The 26,586-nt window shown below is 32.2% G+C and overlaps 1 protein-coding gene across 1 annotated transcript in view; it reads left to right on the top strand.

The window, feature by feature from the left end:
- LOC132557578 (FYVE and coiled-coil domain-containing protein 1-like) overlaps positions 1-25,260 on the top strand; it is a 35,564-nt gene extending 10,304 nt beyond the window's left edge. Inside the window, exons 8-23 of the mRNA XM_060222080.1 lie at positions 89-323; positions 1,862-2,878; positions 3,189-4,064; positions 4,531-4,653; positions 4,971-5,639; positions 6,526-6,666; positions 6,811-6,882; positions 10,607-10,725; positions 11,759-11,897; positions 12,320-12,393; positions 12,488-12,729; positions 13,221-13,374; positions 13,596-13,718; positions 20,841-21,000; positions 21,624-21,793; positions 22,117-25,260. Coding sequence (XP_060078063.1) covers positions 89-323; positions 1,862-2,878; positions 3,189-4,064; positions 4,531-4,653; positions 4,971-5,639; positions 6,526-6,666; positions 6,811-6,882; positions 10,607-10,725; positions 11,759-11,897; positions 12,320-12,393; positions 12,488-12,729; positions 13,221-13,374; positions 13,596-13,718; positions 20,841-21,000; positions 21,624-21,793; positions 22,117-22,159 — 4,357 coding nt within the window. The 3' untranslated portion in view covers positions 22,160-25,260. The remainder of the gene's footprint in view (positions 1-88; positions 324-1,861; positions 2,879-3,188; positions 4,065-4,530; positions 4,654-4,970; positions 5,640-6,525; positions 6,667-6,810; positions 6,883-10,606; positions 10,726-11,758; positions 11,898-12,319; positions 12,394-12,487; positions 12,730-13,220; positions 13,375-13,595; positions 13,719-20,840; positions 21,001-21,623; positions 21,794-22,116) is intronic.
- The last annotated feature ends 1,326 nt before the right edge of the window (positions 25,261-26,586 follow it).

Genomic DNA, 26,586 nt, shown 5'->3' with positions numbered 1-26,586 from the left:
GACCACTTCATTGATGACTTATGGACTCAGCAGATTATTTGAAATCTTGGGTCCATTTATAGTATACATACATAATCTAATGCTGCAGGTTTGATCGACTGAGTCTGGAGTCTGAGACGCATCAGAATGAATGGAAGATGAAGGAGGACATGTATCAGAAACAGCTCGACAGTGCAAGACAGGAAACAGAGACTCTCAGGTCAAAGGTCAACAGTATGGAGGGGAAAGTTCAACAACTTGATACGTCCAGGAAGGATTCTGATGATTCTAACATGGCCAAGATTGCCGAACTAGAACAGATGAAAATGGATCTTACGTTGGAGGTGAAATTAAACGTTCCTTTAAATGTAACAAGGTCTTCCATAGACTATGATACTTCAACTTTCAATTAAAATGTTGATTTTTTAGCCTACCATCTAATAGATGGTGGGTTATTCAAATCGCCCTGCGTCCGTGGTCCGTCGTCCATCCGTCCGTAAACAATTCTTGTTACCGCTATTTCTGGAAAAGTACTGGATGGATCTTTCTCAAATTTCATATGCAGGACCCCCTTGGTCCCTAGTTGTGCATTGTACCTTTTTTGAACTGATTCGCATTCAAGATGGCTGACAGGTGGCCATCTTGGATTTTGGAAGTAAAAGTTTGTTACAGCTATTTCTGGAAAAGTTCCGGATGGATCTTTCTCAAATTTCATATGCAGTTTCCCCTTGGTCCCTAGTTGTGCATTGTACCTTTTTTGGACTGATTCGAATTCAAGATGGCCGACAGGTGGCCATCTTGGATTTTGGAAGTAAAAGTTTGTTACTGCTATTTCTTGGAAAGTACTGGATGGATCTTTCTCAAATTTCATATGCAGTTTCCCCTTGGTCCCTAGTTGTGCATTGTACCTTTTTTGGACTGATTCGAATTCAAGATGGCAGACAGGTGGCCATCTTGGATTTTGAATGTAAAAGTTTGTTACTGCTATTTCTTGGAAAGTACTGGATGGATCTTTCTCAAATTTCATATGCAGGTTCCCTTTGGTTCCTTTTTTGGAAGTTGTGCATTATAATGTAAAAGTTTGTTACCTTTTCTTGGAAAGTACTGGATGGATCTTTCTCAAATTTCATATGCAGGTTCCCTTTGGTTCCAAGTTGTGCATTATACCTTTTTGATGGCTGACAGGCAGCCATCTTGGATTTTGAGATTAAAATCTTGTTACTGCTATATCTGAGGAAGTCCTGGATGGATCCTTCTGATATTTCATAGATATTGGTTTCCCTTGGTCCCTAGTTGTGCATTGTACCTTTTTTGGACTGATTTGAAATCAAGGTGGCCCACAGGCAGCCATCTTGGATGTCGACAGTAATACAGCACAAGCATATTTTCCATTATCCACCTGTAACTGACTGCTATCTAATAATACTTTGGGATCTTTTTCAAATGATATTTGCTAATAGGTGCTTAATAAAAATATCTTGTGCCATCATTGAGTACATTCAATGAAGACCAGTTCATGAACATTTACAACACCTGTAACAAACAAAAAAAAATAAACAAATCTTCAAGAACTGAAAACAGATCCTCAAATGGTGGGCGCCAAGATCCCTCTGGGATCTCATGTTTACATTTGTTGATGTATTGTTTGAACAGATTACAAATTTTGTCAATGTTGTACAATATATAACATATTCATAAATGCTTGAATCTATGATGCTCTATTGATTAAGTTTACATTGGGATTTTTTAATTTGTAGATAAGTTTCTTCGTGAATTATGATGGTATTCATGATTTCTTTTCATTGAAACATGCTAAAGGGAATAACACTAACAAAATTCACACATTCTTGTTGATACTATCTGATCATTACACTCTGTACAGGTTCGTACTTTAAGCCAAGATTTTGAAAACAAGAAAAAGGTTGAGGAAAAACATTTGGATATCATTAAAGAAATGGAATCAAAGCTACAAGATGCAGAATTAAAGACAAACAAACTTTTAGATGAATTGAAATCAGTTGTGAAAAATAAAAATGAGGCAGCCTCTTCAAAAATGGATTCTGTCAGTCAACTTCAAAATTCCTTAGTCAGTTTAAAAGAAGCTGAGGCAGAAAATCTAAAATTGAGAGGAGAAATTCTTGACCTTACAAATCAGTGTAGTCAAAGAGATCAGGATATAGTTGCATTGGAAAGTAAAATGGTTGATTTGAACAGTCATCGCGAAAGTGAACATCACTCTGCCGAACAAAAAATAGAGAAACTGCAGCAAAAACTTGAAATAGAAACTTCTAGAGCAGTGCAAGAACTGAAGAATTTGCAAGATTTGAATTCAGCAATAGAAATGGAAAAATCTGAAACAGTTACAAAGCTGAAAAGTGAAAATAAAATGCTGAGTTTGGAAAATGACACAAGTAAAACTGAAATGGAGAAAGTCAGAGCGCTTGCTAGCGATCTTGAATCAAAACTATCCAAATCAGAGGAAAGTAGAAATTTTGAAAGTGTAAGATTACAAGAAAGTTTAAAACATTTAACTGCTGAAAATTCCAGACTGCAGACAGATGTAGATAGTGTAAATAAACAATTAGCTGAGAGAGAGAGTGTTACGTTGGAACAGACTCATAAGTTAGAGGAATCTCAACGAATATTATGTGAGGAAAAAGTTCGTTGTGAAAGCCTTCATGCACAAATAAAAAGTCTTCAAGGTGATATCAAGGACAAAGAAACGGAAATTCGAAATCTGATTGAACAGCAATCTTTAGAAAAGGGATCTGTTACTGAGGTAAAGACTGTCCTACAGGAGAAGATGGCTGCTAACAGAGAGCTCGAATCTCAAGGGAGACAGTGTGTACAGTCCTTACAATGGCTACAAGGCTGCATAAACACAGGAACATTCAATCAGGTAAAACTATAGAAACAAACATTAATGTCAAACTAGGGAAACTGGAAGTTATGTTAAAAATAATGTCTAACTGTAAGAAACTTACAAGGAGACATACAAAAAACTAAGTGAACTAAGAATTTAGTATACACTCCAAGTGTCATTAGAAGCTTTTAATAAGTTACCTGTTTGACGAGGAAAACTTAACAATGCTTCAAGTTTCAGTTCAGTTTCTACTTAACTACAACCAAATATACAAGGAAATAGAATTGTATAGCATTCTTAATGAGAGTTTCTTTTTCGTGCATTCTGTACTCTATCTATCTTTCAGAATCCTACCAAGCTGGATGATGTGGAATTTTCCAATGTGTTTAGTGGGCTTGTAGAAAAAATGGTTGAAAAGGAAGAACAAATGAAGTGTGTGGTGGCTGAGAAAAAGTCTCTTACGGATCAGTGCAATTCTTTTACTGTTGAGAACACGAAACAAGGGACACAACTCAAGGAGAGAAAGAAAGATATGGAAAGACTGAATAAATCTTTGTCAAATTTACAAGAAAGAGAAAAACTTCTTCTAAAACAAAATTCAGAAATAACTGAAAATGTTTGTAACCTAACTGAAGCAAAAGATGAATTAACTGAATGTTTGAAAAAGAGAGAAACAATTATTTCTGAAAGTGAATTGGAAGTGAAACACCTCCGAGCAGAAGTTGTTAATCTAAGAAAAGAATTGAATGAAAAGTCAGCAACGTTGTGTGAACTACAAAATTCTGTATCAGTTTCTGAGGAAAAGTTGCGACAGAGTTCTGAGACGCAGAAACAAGCACATCGGCATCAGACTGATTTAACTGAACAGATTAGATCTCTTAAGAGTCAGCTGGACAAACAAATGGAAGAGAACAAAAAACAAGACATTGACTTAACTAAATCTAGAACAAAACTCTCAGAAACTGAAACAAACTTGAGTAACCTTGTTGAAGAAAAGTCCAAGTTATGTAAAAAATATGATGATTTGTGTAAAAGTTTAAATGATCTGACAGCTGACAATACTCAATTAAAGAAGGATGTTGCAAATCTTAATGAAGAAAAGAAACAGGTTGAACAGAAATTAAAAGCTGTGAAGAAAAGTTTATTTGACTCTGAGCAGAAATTGTCTGAAGTAAGGCAGGAAAAGGAGGAGAGAGAAAAAGGGCATCAGGAGGTTCTTGAGGTAAGTTAAGTGAGGTTTAATTAAATCTACAGGAACAGGTGTGGGATGTGATTGGTTAAAAATGAATAAAGCTTATAAATGAATAAAAAATTAATTTTCCTACACTTGGTCAGTACACGAATGTAATCTTTCATATGAATTCTAATTTTCTGTGTCATCAGACAACCTGTTCTATCCAGATTATGTTTTTGATTCCACAGGTCTTTTCTGTCATGTAATGAACTGCTTCTGTGGTAAAAATATTACATACCCAGGTATACTTTTATTGAGTTTGAAGGGATTGATGTACATAATCTTTTCATGATAAGATGATGGTTAAGGTACTTGAGTAAAATAGGATGATATCATTTCTAAAAACTTAAATACAAAAGTAGTTGTTTAGCTATGAATCGTTTCATCCATGAAATCCAATGCTACATATCCTGAACTGAATAGGGAGAGGGGGTAATTATTATTATGTTTATAGAGATTACAGGGTGAGAGACAGGACCTGACAGAAAACCTAGAGGAGGCTATGTCAGACCTGGGTAGCATAAAACATCAGTTAGAGCAGACATCTCGTGAACTAGAGAACATGTATCACCTCAAGGTCAGTATCAGATTTAATTTGTTTGAATGTTTCTCTTTATCTCATGAGAGAAGATGTATTACCTCCAGGTCAGTATAGTAAGAGACGTAGATGAAATTTGAATTTATCTGACTGTTTGTGATCTTCATCGCACAAGCTAAAGAACATGCATCACCTTAAGTTCAGTGTAGTGGATACAATTTTAATTTGTTTCAATGTTAAGTTTCCCTTTACGAAAAGATTTTCACCTCAAGGTATAATGGAGGTTTGGATGATACATGAGACTGTTTCTTTTCATGCTCGTAAAATATTTTAGAACATTATATATTTTGTCATAGGATCAACTGGAAGCAGAACGAAATGATGTTATGTCAGACAAAATTAATATGGAGGAAAAGATATTGCAGCTACAAACTCAGTGTCAAGGTCTTGATGAGGAGGTCAAAGGACAAAACCTCAAGGTCAGTGAAATGACCAGCATATTCAATGGATTGAAAGCAGAGAAAGCTGGCCTGATGTCAGAAAAACAGGAAGTTGAGATAGAAATCAAAACACTTCAGAATGAATTAAAAAACATCAAATCAGAGAGAGATGAAGCAATGGCAAAAATTAATGATTTGGAAGCAGAAGGGAAGGCAAGTTCAGAACGGTGGAAAGAAAGCGAAAAAGATTTGGAGAACAAGCTGCAACAAACAGAGCAAGAAATGAGGAGTTTAAGAGATGAAAAGAGTGAGTTAGATTCTACTCTAACAGAATTACAAAATAGACTCGAAGATAAAAGCAGTCGTACTGAAGAACTAGAAATATGCTTGCAAAAAAGATCAGTGTCTTTAGAAGATCTGAAGAAATCAGCATCAGAAAAGGACCATTGTATCGCTCAACTTGAAGAAAACTTGAGATCCATGGAGGAAAGTTATGAGCAAGAGAAAGACACTCTAAAGCAAGAGTTGACAGCATTACAGTTCCAGCATAGTGCTGAACAGATTCAACATGAACAGGCACTGAAGGTAAGGATAAAGTTGAAAGGTCACCAGTCCTAACATATATTCTTTAGTTCTGAGGTCAAAAAACTATGATCTCTTTAATGAATTGTTGTTTTGGGGTGATTGTGCCAAAATTTGGTTGAAGAGAGAAACATGAGATTAATTCAGAGGCTAGCAAGTCAAAGGTCACATAATTTACTTAACCTGTAATAATTTGATATTGAAATCAGAAACCATGCCAAGTGTTCTCTATTGTTTGAATATTCATGTATGCATGTCGTATAAGTAACAGGGATGTTTATTAGAACATGTGATCATGATCTAAAAATAGAATTTTGGTTCCTGTACATCATCTTATTTGTAATCAAAAGGTGACAATGACTGTAAAGATTTCCTTAATTCATTTTGTTTTTCTTTTATTTATTATTTAAAAAGTCTTATGTAATAATATATAAATATAAGTAGCATAAATAAGTATAAATCAATTCACAGCGTATTTTCTTGAATAAGTAATTCCTTTGGTCAGTAAAAAAGGAATTTGAAATGATAGTACCTGTTGCTCACCTTTACTGATATGTAACATTTGAAATCCTCAGTGCAGTAGAACTTTTCTGAAATAATCCCTGAGAATATAGACCTTCTTACTTATCCAAGGTAAACCTGTGATAACATTTATATTAAAATACAAATAAAACTTATGTCTAATGTTATGTACAACAGGGTGTCAGATTAGACAGGTTTATCTGACACATCGTGTTCTGTGCAGCAAGGTGACAGATTTGGCAGGTTAATTGGTCTAATCTGAAATCAGATCGGACCGGTAATGATGTGTCCCACAGTGGATCAGAGTAGGCAGTTTTATGTTATCATTCTACCTTTGATTTGGTATGTGGTATTTCTGTGTTCTTAGTCCTACAATTCACAAGAGACAAACATCAGCGAGCTGAAGGAAAAGCTGATGGAGCAGGAGAGCCTGATAGAACAGCTGGAACAGGAGATGGTGGAGATCAAGTCTGCCAGGGAACGAGAGAAGGACAGACAAGGTCATGAGGTGTGTAGGATGTTACCACCATAAATTCTGGTTATTAGTCAATAATTTTCACATAAAAGGGAAATGTTAGACAAATTGCACTTAATATAAAAATATGATGGATGGATGTAAGTATTCAGTGTGGTTGATTTCTCTATTCAACAGATGGATGATTTACGATCAATGCTTCACTCTAGAGGGAATGACAAGGAGGAACTCCAGGAAAAACTCATGATGGTAGGATCTACATAGGGGAGAAACATTTACTTTATCTCTGACTTACTGTGATAGGCTCTACATAGGGGAGAAACATTCACTTTATCTCTGACTTACTGTGATAGGCTCTACATAGGGGAGAAACATTCACTTTATCTCTGACTTACTGTGATAGGCTCTACATAGGGGAGAAACATTCACTTTATCTCTGACTTACTGTGATAGGCTCTACATAGGGGAGAAACATTCACTTTATCACTGACTTACTGTGATAGACTGTACATAGGGGAGAAACATTCACTTTATCTCTGACTTACTGTGATAGGCTCTACATAGGGGAGAAACATTCACTTTATCTCTGACTTACTGTGATAGGCTCTACATAGGGGAGAAACATTCACTTTATCTCTGACTTACTGTGATAGGCTCTACATAGGGGAGAAACATTCACTTTATCTCTGACTTACTGTGATAGGCTCTACATAGGGGAGAAACATTCACTTTATCTCTGGCTCAGTGTGGTAGACTCTACATAAGGGAGAAACATCCTAAACTTAATATGGTGAAGTGTTTGTGTTGACATCCATTTAATGTTTTATCATTGACATGTGTGGAGCTGCAAGCACTGCTGTGTTTTAAACCATGGCCTGCATTACTGTGTATACACCACACTGTGTATTGGTATGTCAGAGTTCTTGTAGTCTATTTGTTCCTTGTTTAATGTATTGATGCTTATTGGTTTTTTTGTTTACATCATCAAATATCACAGAAAATAAACTCCAAATTACACTCAAACAGATAGTTGTACATATTGATACTGGTATTTGAGAGTTTTATCTGTGAACAAACAATATACAGAGTGAAAGTCTGTAAGAATACATGTATACTAAAAATTCATACATGTACCTCATTGTCTCTCTGCTTGATTTATTTGTGGTTAGAAATGTATATTGTGGTATAAAATAGTTATGATAAAGTAGTTAATTTGTGCTATCTTATATCATTTACATTTTATCTACACTTAATGTTAGGAAACAATGCTTCGTTTTGTTGATCACTTAAATTTGCATTTCACTAGAAATATTCTAAAAAAGTCCTTATCAACATTGAATTGAAAATTGTATCTCAGTTGTCTCTCGGCATGAATTTTTCCAAACTAGTGATTATCTGAAATCTTAGTATTTTATCAGTAATAAAGATACGATTTCTCTTTGTGTGCCACTGCCTCTTATGATTTGTAGCCTTTTGATGTCTACTTTATACAAAATATAACCAGAAAGCAATTGAGCTTTTTCAATCAACACAACATAATGTTATGTCTCATATTCAAGTATCAGTGTGTCCTAGATTGTAGTCTATATTAGAACTAGCCTGAAAAGTTAGGGTTTTACATTTGTTTTTATTTTAACTAAGTGATAAAGAGAATCTTACTGTGCTTAGCTTGCTTTCAAATTCGGTCATTTTCATTGGCTGGCTTCTAGTTAATTCTCACTGAAAATGCATTCTTGGGATGGTGTTATTTAATTTTCATGGAAAAATTTGAATTGCTTTTTCTCACTTTTGTTCCTTAATTATAGCTATATCTTGTCAGATTTTCTTGTTCAAGAAAACTTCACTGTACACTGCTATAGTGTATAGTTATCTCCCCTGTTATGAAGAACTGGGGAAGTTAACTGCTACTGTTTCATATGCACTGTTGGAGGACCAGTTGATTTCATGGTGGGAAAAGGGATTGGGCAAGTTTTTGATGTGTAACAGGGAAACATTTCTCAATTTTTCAGTCTTTCAGTGGTTTTTTTTGAGTAAAGTTTTCTTGATGATCAGTAGATGCAAAACTTATAGTCACATAATTTAGTTTTTTACAAATAGATTATTCCTACTTAGGGACAATTTCTACATTTCATGGAATGAAATTTTGCAATGAGTTAATTTCTGTTTCAAGACTCTATGTAGTATTCTTTATTTTCATTTTGGATGCCTATATGTATGAGTTTCACTTTCCCCTCGTATATGATGCATGTCGTACTTTGTTTCAGACCAGAAAAGATTTGGAGACAGAGAAATCAGTTGTTTTATCTCTTAAGGTATGGCCCACTGAGAGAATTTACAGAATTACACCATTTAATATATTCATAATTTTATATCAAAAGTCTTTTGATAGGAATGGGCTGGTAAACCAATACATAGCTACAATATTGTGACAGAGTGTTAGACATACACATGTACCAGGTAAAAGTCCTGACAAATTGATGATAAAATTAACATGGGAAGCATGAATCACTTCCATTTTCATTATTTTTGTAAAGTAAAATGAAAATATTTAAAATCTTTCATAATTCCATTATATCTTTAATATATCAATTAAAAAAAATCGATATTGCAATTATCAGGTTCGTTTACATTTGCATTAATAAAATGACATTAAATTCCTTTGATGATTTACAAATTATGAATGACCACTTAAATATTGTATAAAAAACCACACCCCATATTTATCCTGCAGTAGGTGGAGGGGGGCAACACATTACTGTCACTTAAGTCAGTGGACACCAGGCTTATTTCAAGGCACTAACATGTTATCTACTGACAAATGATTAAGATATAAATGGGCTTATTACCAGACAATGCCTTAAAGTTGGATAATTACAGAAATTTCGGAAGATTTACAGAATGATGAAGCCATACCTTATTGGTATTAGTTATTATAGATGTTATCCTTGCACCAACCTTTTTCAGGTATCTTTTCTATCTTTAAACAATCAATGTGATTACTTTTTTATGGTAGATAAGTAAACTTTATGGAACTTTTAACTGGTATCCTTTGTATTATTACTGAGGGTATATTTCTTACAGCTCTCTATATTTTTCATGCCATTGTTTTGTTACAAATGGCATATTTTGTTACCCATTTGCATCCCACTCCTTTCTATCCTAATGCATCTTACAATATTTCAACTTTAAATTAAAAGAAAATCAACAGAAAATGATTATTTGGGGACTAGGGTCAGTAGGACTGCAGGGCTGACTGCTCTTTTATATAACGTTCTGCATGAATGATTTCATTTTCCAATTATTGCATGCTTCCATCCTTACACATTAGATACAGAGTAGTCCTGTTTTATGGGTGATAACATTTTGCGATTACACTTTCCATGTCAGTTCTTTATTTGTGGTTCAATGTCCCATCAGCCAAAACATGAAATGTTCAACATTTTTGATGTCTTGTCTTTGGGCCATAGGAATCTGTGGCAATTCTTTTCCAGTGCTTGAAATTGATCACTATATCACTGGAAGTAGTATCAGTGTATTTGTACTGGATTATAGACTATAATAATGCACTCTCTTTGCTCTGCAATATCACAGCTTTAACATTTTAATGTTTCACCAATGATGGAATTTGCATAAATTTGATATCAAGATAGTGTAATCAATTTTCTCAATGATAGATAAGAATGCAGTTAGTGGAATTTTTTGTAGGATTTGATTTGGAGATATTTGAATCTCTCTGTTAGTGCTTAAAACTCGCTGAATCTTTAATTATTTTTTTTTTAACTTCTAAAGCTTTTTTTTATGAAATATAATGTTACATCTTCAGTCACTGTCTTAACTAAATAAATATGATTGATTTATAAATTGAATCCTGTTCCTTGATGAGTTGCAAGCTTGGTAATTACAATATGTAAGTCAGAGAGGCATGGAGAGAGAGTTGGTTTTTAGGAAGAATGTGATATCTTTTCTATTGCAGAGCCAGCTGGAGGATGCTGAGCGGCGACTGAAGGACACAGGAATGGAGAGTCAGAGCGAGATATCGGAACTTAAAAAAGATACTGAACAACTGAAGAAAAAACTCATCACACTCATACGGTGACTATTGTTTTGTGATAAAATCATAGAGCGACTGATATCTTGTGATAAAATCATAGAGCGACTGATATCTTGTGATAAAATCATAGAGCGACTGATATCTTGTGATAAAATCATAGAGCGACTGATATCTTGTGATAAAATCATAGAGCGACTGATATCTTGTGATAAAATCATAGAGTGACTGTTGTGTTGTGATAAAATCATAGAGTGACTGATATCTTGTGATAAAATCATAGAGTGACTGATATCTTGTGATAAAATTATAGAGCGACTGATATCTTGTGATAAAATCATAGAGCGACTGATATCTTGTGATAAAATCATAGATAAAATCATAGAGCGACTGATATCTTGTGATAAAATCATAGAGTGACTGTTGTGTTGTGATAAAATCATAGAGTGACTGATATCTTGTGATAAAATCATAGAGTGACTGATATCTTGTGATAAAATTATAGAGCGACTGATATCTTGTGATAAAATCATAGAGGGACTGATATCTTGTGATAAAATCATAGAGCGACTGATATCTTGTGATAAAATCATAGAGTGACTGTTATGTTGTGATAAAATCATAGAGCGACTGATATCTTGTGATAAAATCATAGAGCGACTGTTATGTTGCTACAACTTTTGTTTCGTGCTTCTAATCAAATTATGATCATTACATTGGTAATAAGTATAAATATTCAAGTTAATGTAAATATTATTTCTATGGGGAAGTGTGGATATGTTTTTGACCACAGGATATAGTGTAATAAAAAACTTGTCAACACTGAACTACATTTATTTCACTAATTGTTGTTCAGAGTAAACAGGTTATTTGATTAACCAGCTTGTAGTTGTAGACATAGATATACTTGGTTACAAGTATCATATGTTTGTATCAATGACTCCCCAATATCTATTTTGGTTTTAAAAGCAGGAGCCTGTTTTTATGCGCACAGATTTTTATTTGGCAATATTAAGGAAATCTGAAAATCTAGAATTATAGTAATTAATGTCATTACTTTGGTTGTCATGGTAATAGAGAAAAGGATTCACTCTGGCAAAAGTCCGACCAGCTAGCTTATCAACAGAAAGAGAAAGTCAAGGAGAAATGGATGGATGACAAAACAGTACTCAACTGTCTTGGCTGCAAAACTGAGTTCTCATTCACAGTCAGAAAGGTCAGTGTGAAGATCATTAATGGTCACTTATAATGATAATATTCAGGCCACTTTCTGATAAACATTGCTGTTGATTGATATTTTTGAAAGTCGTGGCTGTGTAACTTCAGGAATTCAATGAAGATTTTAACAGTTAGACCATCATTTGAGAGCCTTGTCAAACTCTAATTTGAATTTTAAATTACCAGTTAATTTCAAAACATTAACAAAACATTTTCAAAATCATTAACAATGAGAAGGTACTCACTTCTCCTTGATTACCAGCAAGGGCAATAGTGTCACGCCAACACAGTTAGTTGTAAAAGAAGATACAGGTTGTGTGAGACAATTCTTATTAAACTTTTTCTTTAACAAGAAGCTGTATCAGCATTAAACATTCAGTTTTTAACCTGTTTCATCAAAGATTTCTGTTCTGTTGACAGCACCATTGTCGTATGTGTGGAAAGATCTTTTGTTTCAACTGTAGTAACAACTGGATCTTAACAGCTCATAGCAGGTCAGTAGGAGAGTTCCATATATTGTGTACATTATACGTGGATACAGGTCATTTATTCCATTCAGATGACTTATTTCTGATGTATTTCTTACAGTAAAAAGTCTCGTGCCTGTAACCAGTGCTACCGATGGTACAGTCAGATGGAGTCTGGTCAAGCTGAATCACCCGACACAGAAAAGAATGATTTCGAGGACACTGTAGAATTGCCGCATTGTAAGTTCCGCAGGAGTCGTGGCCATTCACTGGAGCAAGGGACAGATGGTCAATTTGGTGACAAGGAGCCAAATATGATGGTTGGCCAGATGGATGAAAGCACTTCCACAGTAGAGTCTTCAGGTAACAGCTTTTGTGTAATGTCAATGCTTCACGATATTAGAAAGGTTATGAAAGGGTTTTGTAACTTTATAGATAAAAATATTTCGATTTTGTTAAGCTCTCAGTCATTATCATTGTTTCTTACTATATGGAAACATTTCAAAATGGTTTCATTAAATTCAGGTTCCTACCCTATGCTTTATTGTGTTGTGTTATTTGTTAAATCCATGTTAATCAAATGCAGAGATATTCTATACCTTTGTCTCCAATCTTTACATTTCTACTTTCTACACATCGATGTGATGTTAACGTATGCTTCTATATATTGTGTCATTTTTATGGAAAGGAAATGTAAAACTTTCTTTCTTATGCTAAGGCATCTGAATTGTTACAAATGTTATGATCTTTCATGTTCTAAATATAGACATTTCTTTAGCTTAAAATTAACTCCAGACTCCTTCCACTACTTTGTATGGTGACAGGTGAAAAGTTTTATGTTTGTGTGATTTTAGAAGTGACCGATCAGTCATCCATGGAAGGGTCCAGAACTGATAAAGATGAGGAAATAACTTATGCAGTCCCTGGTCAGGTTGCCACGGATATTTCTATAGCATTGGTTGGTGAAAATGAGACAGATGAAACCAAGGTGAAGAAAACAGCAACAGGGTAGGTTTTTAGTTATTTATAGAGATCAGACTACATTTTACCTGGGTGGGAAGTGTCGTGAGTGTTGGATGGAAGGAATAACTTTGGTTTGTGAGCAAGGTTAGATTTAGAGTGGCAAGTCCTTACACCAACATGGTGTGTTGAAACGTCTCTATACTTCAGACTTTCTCAGCATTCTTCTATAGAACAATGACACCTAATACAATTAGCATTTCTTATAGGGATGAAGAAGATGGTGCTTCTGCACCTTCAAAAGACGATGTCTTCCACATGATCAGTGACGAGGAAATCACCAAATCTCTAACGATGAGCGAAGAATCACAGTCTATCAACGTGGATCCAACGTAATGTCATTAATTCTATTATTTTTCTCTGCCTTAGTCTATAACGTAGACATGGTTATAACTCAATAGTGATAATAAAGAGTTTGTTTGTCTATAAATGAGGCATGGCTATAACTTAATAGTGATAATAAAGAGTTTGTTTGTCTATAACTTAGACATGGTTATAACTCAATAGTGATAATAAAGAGTTTGTTTGTCTATAACTTAGACATGGTTATAACTCAATAGTGATAATAAAGAGTTTGTTTGTCTATAACGTAGACATGGTTATAACTCAATAGTGATAATAAAGAGTTTGTTTGTCTATAACGTAGACATGGTTATAACTCAATAGTGATAATAAAGAGTTTGTTTGTCTATAACTTAGACATGGTTATAACTCAATAGTGATAATAAAGAGTTTGTTTGTCTATAAATGAGGCATGGCTATAACTTAATAGTGATAATAAAGAGTTTGTTTGTCTATAACGTAGACATGGTTATGACTCAATAGTGATAATAAAGAGTTTGTCTATAAATGAGGCATGGTTATAACTCAATAGTGATAATAAAGAGTTTGTTTGTCTATAACTTAGACATGGTTATAACTCAATAGTGATAATAAAGAGTTTGTTTGTCTATAAATGAGGCATGGCTATAACTTAATAGTGATAATAAAGAGTTTGTTTGTCTATAACGTAGACATGGTTATAACTCAATAGTGATAATAAAGAGTTTGTTTGTCTATAACTGAGGCATGGCTATAACTCAATAGTGATAATAAAGAGTTTGTTTGTCTATAACGTAGACATGGTTATAACTCAATAGTGATAATAAAGAGTTTGTTTGTCTATAACGTAGACATGGTTATAACTCAATAGTGATAATAAAGAGTTTGTTTGTCTATAACGTAGACATGGTTATAACTCAATAGTGATAATAAAGAGTTTGTTTGTCTATAACTTAGACATGGTTATAACTCAATAGTGATAATAAAGAGTTTGTTTGTCTATAACTTAGACATGGTTATAACTCAATAGTGATAATAAAGAGTTTGTTTGTCTATAACTTAGACATGGTTATAACTCAATAGTGATAAGAAAGAGTTTGTTTGTCTATAACTTAGACATGGTTATAACTCAATAGTGATAATAAAGAGTTTGTTTGTCTATAACTTAGACATGGCTATAACTCAATAGTGATAAGAAAGAGTTTGTTTGTTTGTTTGTCTATAACTGTAGACATGGTTATAACTCAATAGTGATAATAAAGAGTTTGTTTGTCTATAACTTAGACATGGTTATAACTCAATAGTGATAATAAAGAGTTTGTTTGTCTATAACGTAGACATGGTTATAACTCAATAGTGATAAGAAAGAGTTTGTTTGTCTATAACTATGGTTATAACTCAATAGTGATAATAAAGAGTTTGTTTGTCATGGTTATAACTCAATAGTGATAATAAAGAGTTTGTTTGTCTATAACGTAGACATGGTTATAACTCAATAGTGATAATAAAGAGTTTGTTTGTCTATAACTGAGGCATGGTTATAACTCAATAGTGATAAGAAAGAGTTTGTTTGTCTATAACTTAGACATGGTTATAACTCAATAGTGATAATAAAGAGTTTGTTTGTCTATAACTTAGACATGGTTATAACTCAATAGTGATAATAAAGAGTTTGTTTGTCTATAACTTAGACATGATAAGAAAGAGTTTGTTTGTCTATAACTGAGGCATGGTTATAACTCAATAGTGATAAGAAAGAGTTTGTTTGTCTCTAATTTAGACATGGTTATAACTCAATAGTGATAAGAAAGAGTTTGTTTGTCTATAACGTAGACATGGTTATAACTCAATAGTGATAATAAAGAGTTTGTTTGTCTATAACTTAGACATGGTTATAACTCAATAGTGATAATAAAGAGTTTGTTTGTCTATAACTTAGACATGGTTATAACTCAATAGATAATAAAGAGTTTGTTTGTCTATGGTTATAACTCAATAGTGTTATAACTCATGGTTATAACTCAATAGTGATAATAAAGAGTTTGTTTGTCTATAACTTAGACATGGTTATAACTCAATAGTGATAATAAAGAGTTTGTTTGTCTATAACTTAGACATGGTTATAACTCAATAGTGATAATAAAGAGTTTGTTTGTCTATAACTTAGACATGGTTATAACTCAATAGTGATAATAAAGAGTTTGTTTGTCTATAACTTAGACATGGTTATAACTCAATAGTGATAATAAAGAGTTTGTTTGTCTATAACGTAGACATGGCTATAACTCAATAGTGATAATAAAGAGTTTGTTTGTCTATAACTTAGACATGGTTATAACTCAATAGTGATAATAAAGAGTTTGTTTGTCTATAACTTAGACATGGTTATAACTCAATAGTGATAATAAAGAGTTTGTTTGTCTATAACTTAGACATGGTTATAACTCAATATGGTTATAACTCAATAGTGATAATAAAGAGTTTGTTTGTCTATAACTTAGACATGGTTATAACTCAATAGTGATAATAAAGAGTTTGTTTGTCTATAACGTAGACATGGTTATAACTCAATAGTGATAATAAAGAGTTTGTTTGTCTATAACTGAGGCATGGTTATAACTCAATAGTGATAATAAAGAGTTTGTTTGTCTATAACTGAGGCATGGTTATAACTCAATAGTGATAATAAAGAGTTTGTTTGTCTATAACTTAGACATGGTTATAACTCAATAGTGATAATAAAGAGTTTGTTTGTCTATAATGTAGACATGGTTATAACTCAATAGTGATAAGAAAGAGTTTGTTTGTCTCTAATTTAGACATGGTTATAACTCAATAGTGATAAGAAAGAGTTTGTTTGTCTATAACTGAGGCATGGCTATAACTCAATAGTGATAATAAAGAGTTTGTTTGTCTATAACGTAGACATGGTTATAACTCAATAGTGATAATAAAGAGTTTGTTTGTCTATAACTTAGACATGGTTATAACTCAATAGTGATAATAAAGAGTTTGTTTGTCTATAACTTAGACATGGTTATAACTCAATAGTGATAATAAAGAGTTTGTTTGTCTCTAATTTAGACATGGTTATAACTCAATAGTGATAAGAAAGAGTTTGTTTGTCTATAACTTAGACATGGTTATAACTCAATAGTGATAATAAAGAGTTTGTTTGTCTATAACTTAGACATGGTTATAACTCAATAGTGATAATAAAGAGTTTGTTTGTCTATAACTTAGACATGGTTATAACTCAATAGTGATAATAAAGAGTTTGTTTGTCTATAACTTAGACATGGTTATAACTCAATAGTGATAATAAAGAGTTTGTTTGTCTATAACTTAGACATGGTTATAACTCAATAGTGATAATAAAGAGTTTGTTTGTCTATAACTTAGACATGGTTATAACTCAATAGTGATAATAAAGAGTTTGTTTGTCTATAACTAGTGGTTATAACTCAATAGTGATAATAAAGAGTTTGTTTGTCTATAACTTAGACATGGTTATAACTCAATAGTGATAATAAAGAGTTTGTTTGTCTATAACTTAGTGGTTATAACTCAATAGTGATAATAAAGAGTTTGTTTGTCTATAATTTAGACATGGTTATAACTCAATAGTGATAATAAAGAGTTTGTTTGTCTATAACGTAGACATGGTTATAACTCAATAGTGATAATAAAGAGTTTGTTTGTCTATAACTTAGACATGGTTATAACTCAATAGTGATAATAAAGAGTTTGTTTGTCTATAACGTAGAGGTTATAACTTTAGTGATAATAAAGAGTTTGTTTGTCTATAACTTAACATGGTTATAACTCAATAGTGATAATAAAGAGTTTGTTTGTCTATAACTTAGACATGGTTATAACTCAATAGTGATAATAAAGAGTTTGTTTGTCTATAACTTAGACATGGTTATAACTCAATAGTGATAATAAAGAGTTTGTTTGTCTATAACTTAGACATGGTTATAACTCAATAGTGATAATAAAGAGTTTGTTTGTCTATAACTTAGACATGGTTATAACTCAATAGTGATAATAAAGAGTTTGTTTGTCTATAACTTAGACATGGTTATAACTCAATAGTGATAATAAAGAGTTTGTTTGTCTATAACTTAGACATGGTTATAACTCAATAGTGATAATAAAGAGTTTGTTTGTCTATAACTTAGACATGGTTATAACTTAATAGTGATAATAAAGAGTTTGTTTGTCTATAACTTAGACATGGTTATAACTCAATAGTGATAATAAAGAGTTTGTTTGTCTATAACTTAGACATGGTTATAACTCAATAGTGATAATAAAGAGTTTGTTTGTCTATAACTTAGACATGGTTATAACTCAATAGTGATAATAAAGAGTTTGTTTGTCTATAACTTAGACATGGTTATAACTCAATAGTGATAATAAAGAGTTTGTTTGTCTATAACTTAGACATGGTTTTAACTCAATAGTGATAATAAAGAGTTTGTTTGTCTATAACTTAGACATGGTTATAACTTAATAGTGATAATAAAGAGTTTGTTTGTCTATAACTTAGACATGGTTATAACTCAATAGTGATAATAAAGAGTTTGTTTGTCTATAACTTAGACATGGCTATAACTCAATAGTGATAAGAAAGAGTTTGTTTGTCTATAACTTAGACATGGTTATAACTCAATAGTGATAATAAAGAGTTTGTTTGTCTATAACTGAGGCATGGCTATAACTCAATAGTGATAATAAAGAGTTTGTTTGTCTATAACTTAGACATGTTATAACTCAATAGTGATAATAAAGAGTTTGTTTGTCTATAACTTAGACATGGTTATAACTCAATAGTGATAATAAAGAGTTTGTTTGTCTATAACTGAGGCATGGTTATAACTCAATAGTGATAATAAAGAGTTTGTTTGTCTATAACTGAGGCATGGTTATAACTTAATAGTGATAAGAAAGAGTTTGTTTGTCTATAACAAAGAGTTTGTTTGTCTATAACTTAGACATGGTTTTAACTCAGTAGTGATTATAAAGTGTTTGTTTGTCTATAACTTAGACATGGTTATAACTCAATAGTGATAATAAAGAGTTTGTTTGTCTATAACGTAGACATGGTTATAACTCAATAGTGATAATAAAGAGTTTGTTTGTCTATAACTTAGACATGGTTATAACTCAATAGTGATAATAAAGAGTTTGTTTGTCTATAACTTAGACATGGTTATAACTCAATAGTGATAATAAAGAGTTTGTTTGTCTATAAATGAGGCATGGTTATAACTCAATAGTGATAATAAAGAGTTTGTTTGTCTATAACTTAGACATGGTTATAACTCAATAGTGATAATAAAGAGTTTGTTTGTCTATAACTTAGACATGGTTATAACTCAATAGTGATAATAAAGAGTTTGTTTGTCTATAACTTAGACATGGTTATAACTCAATAGTGATAATAAAGAGTTTGTTTGTCTATAACTATAACTTAGGCATGGTTATAACTCAATAGTGATAATAAAGAGTTTGTTTGTCTATAACTTAGACATGGTTTTAACTCAATAGTGATAATAAAGAGTTTGTTTGTCTATAACTTAGACATGGTTATAACTCAATAGTGATAATAAAGAGTTTGTTTGTCTATAACTTAGACATGGTTATAACTCAATAGTGATAATAAAGAGTTTGTTTGTCTATAACTTAGACATGGTTATAACTCAATAGTGATAATAAAGAGTTTGTTTGTCTATAACTGAGGCATGGCTATAACTCAATAGTGATAATAAAGAGTTTGTTTGTCTATAACGTAGACATGGTTATAACTCAATAGTGATAATAAAGAGTTTGTTTGTCTATAACTTAGACATGGTTATAACTCAATAGTGATAATAAAGAGTTTGTTTGTCTATAACTTAGACATGGTTATAACTCAATAGTGATAATATAGAGTTTGTTTGTCTATAACGTAGACATGGTTATAACTCAATAGTGATAATAAAGAGTTTGTTTGTCTATAACTTAGACATGGTTATAACTCAATAGTGATAATAAAGAGGTTGTTTGTCTATAACTTAGACATGGTTATAACTCAATAGTGATAATAAAGAGTTTGTTTGTCTATAACTTAGACATGGTTATAACTCAATAGTGATAATAAAGAGTTTGTTTGTCTATAACTTAGACATGGTTATAACTCAATAGTGATAATAAAGAGTTTGTTTGTCTATAACTTAGACATGGTTATAACTCAATAGTGATAATAAAGAGTTTGTTTGTCTATAACTTAGACATGGCTATAACTCAATAGTGATAAGAAAGAGTTTGTTTGTCTATAAATGAGGCATGGCTATAACTCAATAGTGATAAGAAAGAGTTTGTTTGTCTCTAATTTAGACATGGTTATAACTCAATAGTGATAAGAAAGAGTTTGTTTGTCTCTAATTTAGACATGGTTATAACTCAATAGTGATAAGAAAGAGTTTGTTTGTCTATAACTTAGACATGGTTATAACTCAATAGTGATAATAAAGAGTTTGTTTGTCTATAACTTAGACATGGTTATAACTCAATAGTGATAATAAAGAGTTTGTTTGTCTATAACTTAGACATGGTTATAACTCAATAGTGATAATAAAGAGTTTGTTTGTCTATAACTTAGACATGGTTATAACTCAATAGTGATAATAAAGAGTTTGTTTGTCTATAACTTAGACATGGTTATAACTCAATAGTGATAATAAAGAGTTTGTTTGTCTATAACTTAGACATGGTTATAACTCAATAGTGATAATAAAGAGTTTGTTTGTCTATAATTTAGACATGGTTATAACTCAATAGTGATAATAAAGAGTTTGTTTGTCTATAACGTAGACATGGTTATAACTCAATAGTGATAATAAAGAGTTTGTTTGCCTAAATCAGTCAAAGCCAGTCAGTGTTGATTGCTAAAGAAAATTATCTTTTGATGAATTTTGTTTTTATCTTTTGTGATTTAGATGTATCCTTTCTGTCAGTTTGTTGCACCTTTCATATTGATAACAAACATGATACAACTCTGAGCATGGCATTACCATTTTAAGGGAAGTTTTTGTGTATCTTTTCATGTTGATGTACATGTATACCTTCTGATTCTACATGTACAGACTCACGACCAGTCTAACGGTTTCCACAGAGGAATTAGAGAAAGGTATTATCAACAGTACGAATGAGGTCACCATTAGGGCTGGACGTCGGTTTGCTGTTCCTGTCATGGTGGACAAGGTTAACACTATTCTGTGTTGGGAGTTCACCTCCCAGCCCAAGGTAAGCTTCACTGTTCATGTATGTAGATAAACATTGGTAGGAGGGGCAGGGGGGACATTCCAGGCTATGTATCACCATAGTATATTGGTGCTAACCCAATAGTAGTTTGATTAAAGTGTTGAAAAATGATGACTTTGTGTTTGAACTACAAAGTAAGTAGTACTGTATATTTCATATATCCCAAGGCTTGCTCAGTCTCAGGTGGTGCAATGGTAATGCACTCGCCTTTCACGTAGATGTCTGGGGTTCAGTTCTCCAACTGGAAAAGATTTCTCGTCAGATCACCTGGGTTTTCCCCAGGTACTCTGGTTTCCTCTTATAGTAAGATCTCTAGTGCTCATCAATCTGGGCCAACTAAAAGGATTAATTTAAGCTGAGTTTGTTTCTCGATTGTTATAAAGTTATAGATATTGTCCTTGTCAATAAAAAAGTAAGGAATGTTATGTTTTTTTCATATCAAATTTATAAGGATTGAACAAGATTATAAAATTAGTCTTTTGATATGTAGACAAATTACCGAAGTACTTACATAAAACATCTTACCAGAGCGAGCTTCAGATATTGGTCAAGGTCACATCCACTTGTGAAATTATGTTAACCTAGATATTCCTGTTATTTCACAGGACATTGTGTTTAGTGTTACCTACCAGACTCGGAGTGATCTCCCCCTGACAGCATCCCAGACTTTGGTGCCACCGTGTAAATGTGATTCCCATAAACAGGCAGTGAAAGGAGAGCTTACTGCTAAACAACTAGGGATCTACACCCTTACCTTCGACAACTCCTACTCAAGGTAAACACACTCAGACACATACTGTTAATTACACAATTTGACTCTGCAAGCTAGTTCTTCTTATTGCAGTGTACTCCTTGAGTTTCATGCCAATGTTTTGTTTTTTTTAATTTGTTTAGTTACTTGTAGATACATATATTGTTAGCAAGAAATTTGATGAACTTCAAAAATTATGGACAGTTTGATGGCAGTTTTATTGAAATCATTTGTCTGGTTTCAAATTCATTCTCATACTATGTTGTACCTTAAAATATATGACTGAATAGCTGATTGTATTTAGAAATTTTCCCTGCATCTGTTAATCTATTTATTTTTTCTTTCAGAATGACATCAAAGAAAATTTCTTATTATCTGTGGACACGTTAGCATTGACATTTACAAACAACAGAGGGTATATTGTACCTGTTAATACTTAAGTGAAACAGAATCTATCATGATCTTTTAAAAATGGCACTTTATAAATATGAAATATTTTTTATCATATTCTTTGTCATCGTGAATTTATCGACACTTCTATAATTCTTATTCTTATAATCACATGAAACCTTTTTTACTACTACATGTACAAAATTTGATGTATTAAATACACATAAATTGGACTCTCCAATCCATCTATTTTCTCTTAATAGAATGAATAATTTTGTTTGAACAATTACAATGTAGACCCCTATATTGAGAATTTTTTGAAAACAAAGTTATTTGGTCCCATGGACAAAGGCATAGTTAAGACAGATGAAGTGGTGGAAAATAATCTTTATTCAGTATGGTATGTTATCTGTGATGAACTGGTAATGTCAAATGATATATAACATTTATGTTTTGGTGCAGAAAATTGTATGAGACCAGTTTAAGGTATCTAAGTTATCTGTGTTGTGATCTATTTATGTACATATAAAAGTCAGTGGTGGTTGACCATGGAATATTTATTCTAAATATTTTATTTGTTTTTATAATTGTTGTTTTGTATTAAGCTTTCTCTATTATATGCTCAAAAAGTCGCTTTTTAAAATTTTTTTAAAAATTATTGCAAGTTTTATTTTACGCAAGAGAATGGAATTTTTGCCCGATACTTTTGATTGTCAATGATAATATTTGTGTATTTGGTGAAATAACAGTAAAAAATTAAAAAAAACCCAAAAAAACCCAGCTCATATTGATATAGAATGTGAATCTTATAGTGGTTGGAGGTTATAGGTATAGTAAATAATAATTATAGTAGTGAGTTTAAACGGACCCTTTAGAGTGGTAGTAGGCTGTATAGTCTCACAGAGAAGTTTTACAAAACTCGCAGCAATTGTTTACCAGTAATTGAGATTGTTACCATGACAACAATGTTTTTCATTATTTAATTTTCCTCAATATTATTGTCATTAATGTAACAGATGTCATTATTTATGTCATTGAACCCTCCCGGATTCGAACCCGTGACCTCTGGCTTACTAGTCTGATGCTCAACCGATGAAGCTACAGAGAGGTTCTCTCTAGCCAAGCGGTATATGGTGGCAAGTATGTTACCAGGGTTACATTGATATAACTATATCTATCCAATAAAATGGAGCTGAATTTTTACCTTAACAATATGTTATTCTACATGAAAGTACACAGTATTATGTGGTTATTTTTTGGTCAGACGATCATGAAGAGTTACGCTTAGTGTGAGTGTTATGTAATGACCATTTCTGAAATCTATGCAAATATTGATTTGATTCTATCAAATTAGCTTAAAAGATATTTTCTTTAACCCAGTAGGTAATGACAAGGAATGTATTTTTAGAATTTGTACATCTATTACCTAGAATAACTTTGCTCCTAAACAAGACATATATATTTGACCTTTGTCGTGATTCTCCTTAGATAAAAATCCACTCCGTACCCATATGTCCTCTCCATATCAAAATACTGAAATTCCTCTTTTGAAAATTTGCCAGGTCCCTCCAATGTAGAAAGCATTTTAAGGTTTCAAACAATATTTTGAAATTTACTGAAAAGAAACTTAATTAAGATAAAGCTGTGAAAAATCTTCATCATAAAAGCAAGAAAAGTACTAGGAAAGTACGTAAAGCTGTTTTCTGGTTCTTGTAGTTCAATAGTGTTTTGTGTGTTCAACCCAGATGTTCTCTGTTCATGTAAATTTCAGTGTGTACCACTTAATGTTTTATATAGTTAATCACATAATCAGAAAGTTTTAATATGATGCATCATATCTTATTTTAGTATGTATGGGCGAGTTATGGCCCCTTTTTTTACTTATATATTTACATCAATGAATGCATTTCCTCCCAACCTGTTAGGGATGTTATAATGAAATATGTATCATTGTAAATCACATAAGACTGAGTTCCTTGTAAATATCTGAGGAGAGTCAATCATGAATTCAAATTACGTGTGATTTGTTGTAGGAAAATACATTAACAACATTAAGATTGTGTCCATGTTGATCTCACAATAGATTCCATATATATTCACAAACCGAACAAATAGATACATATTACATTACCATTCAGATATTGTCAGGTGTAGTCTTTTGAATTCACAAAATCATGTATTAGCAAATATGTCTGAAGAGATAATAATGTTCCTTTACAACAAAATCATCTGTTTACTTGAATGTAAATCCACAATCTTCCTACTTTTAAGTCACACAACAACGAAATTGTCATCCCCCAGACAAAAAATGAAGATATGAAATAAAGATTTTGCACCTTTAATTGGTTATCATTACCTTTTCCTCATTTATGCCAAATCAAACTCATCATGGTACAAATCCTGTACTATGTCTGACATCCACTAGGAGCCTTTTATAGTATTACTCCCAGAGAGCATATTATTTTAACTTTCTCTTTATGTAGACAGTTTTTATTAGTTAAAGCACTTGATCACAATGGTTGAGCAGTGGTATCTGAGAGTCCTGTCATAAGTTTATCTCATGTACTACACTGGAAGATTTAGGTGTACTAGTCTAATGGGATTGAATCTTTCCTCCAGATTTTACAAGTCAAGTTTTATATGTTGTAAAATTACCCCACAACCCAGCCATCACCTAATAAATAGTTTCAATATAAACACCCTGGCCTCATATTTTGTATCAGTGCCAGTTAATTACTTCATGCTACTTAAACCATTTTATGAAAAATTTTTAGTGAGAGTTTTGGTTTTAGATTCTACAACTTGACAAATTAAATTGATGATTTTAATAATGTGTGAATTATGATTTATCGTAGCTCTAATAATTTGCTGTTGAATTTGCAATACAATTTTATATTCTGATATATCATCACGATGTAAGATAACTTAATGTATTATTTTTATACATAAACATTATGTATGCCTTTTACCTATAAAACTATAAGCATGCAGTGGAACTTCCTGAGCTACCTTAATGTACCATTTTTCAAGGTCTTGAATGAAATATCCGTTTCGGAAGAGGGTGATTTGTTACTTTTGATCAAAATAAATAATATTTTGAATTTTGTTTTAGTTATGTATCTGATAATTCATTGGTTTACAAGTATAGACTTTCATCATCACTACATTTAGATATGAACATTTGGTGTGTATTATTGGTTTACCAAGCAGTGTGGTAATTACTTTATGCTCAGAATGTGTCCATGGTTACTGACACATAAAGTGTTAGGTTGAATCTTTTGCTCAAATTTCCTTTAAACTTCTTATCTATTATCACTTGCCTTTGACCTAATGGCTCCATCAAGCCAACAAAGGTTATTAATATAAGCCAATAGCTTGTTGTTAAAATTCAAACATGACGTTTGAGTACAAACTTATTACGTTAAGTGGTCATGTATTACAATTTTATGAATGTTTGTGATATTTTTCTAGCAGTTCCATTTTGTTATCATTATTTAGGATGAAGGAAAAGTTTTTCAAACAGAAGAGAAAACCTTGGTCTCATGATTTCTATGAAAAAATGCATCCTTTTAGCTTTAAAAAATCTAAATTGGCAAGGCTGCAAACAAATGAAACCATAAAAAAAAAATAATCAAAAACCTGAGGCCTAGTGTCCTTGACGGTCACCTGAGATAAGCAATAATGAAAATAAAGGTTAAAGGATAGTTATTAAGTGTCATGAAACAGAAATTGTGACATTGAATATAGTAAGCCAGTGTCAATACATGCATATCACCAAAACTGACATCCTGTGCTGATAATTCTTATAAAGTTATATCCAGTGGAAAATAACCAATGTTATGCTCAAAAATGCAATTTTTCTATACAGTAAAGACTAAAAAATATTCTTCCCAAGAAAGAAAAGTGTGTCTCATTTTCGTAATTAAAACACCTTAAGATGCTTCCATTCTTGAAGAGCATTTGATCAAACCATATCTGGGTGTTGAGAAGAAGATTTCAGAAATTTAAGTCGGTCAGCCCCTTTTGGCCCTGCCCAATTGCCCTTGGGGGTCAGTCAGGATCAAAATGGCTATACCATCAATCCGTCATCCTTCACTCATAATTCTAACTAAATTTGAACTATTTCCAATGGAAATTAAACAAATTATGCTAAAAAATCTAGTTTTCCATATGAACTATAGTAAACTTTACCCCCTCCCCATGGAGAAATGTGAGACCAGGGGTTTTTGAGAAATCTAAAGTGTTGAATTGTTTACAGATGCATGACACACAACAGCAGATGCATGACACACAACAGCAGATGTATAGTACTTCATTCTACCATATCTGGATCTTAAGATTTTTGAAATTCGAGTCAATTTGACCCCTTTTGACCACATCCCTCAGGCCCCTGGTGGATGGTGACTGTATAATTTTGGTTCATCTTA

The sequence above is a fragment of the Ylistrum balloti genome, unplaced genomic scaffold, assembly GCF_031769215.1.
Source record: "Ylistrum balloti isolate Yb309-2 unplaced genomic scaffold, AGI_CSIRO_Ybal_v1 Utg370700, whole genome shotgun sequence".
In the NCBI taxonomy this organism is placed as follows: Eukaryota; Metazoa; Mollusca; class Bivalvia; order Pectinida; family Pectinidae; genus Ylistrum; species Ylistrum balloti.
Note: the sequence above shows the minus strand (reverse complement) of the source record. Positions and strands in the feature narration are given on the sequence as shown.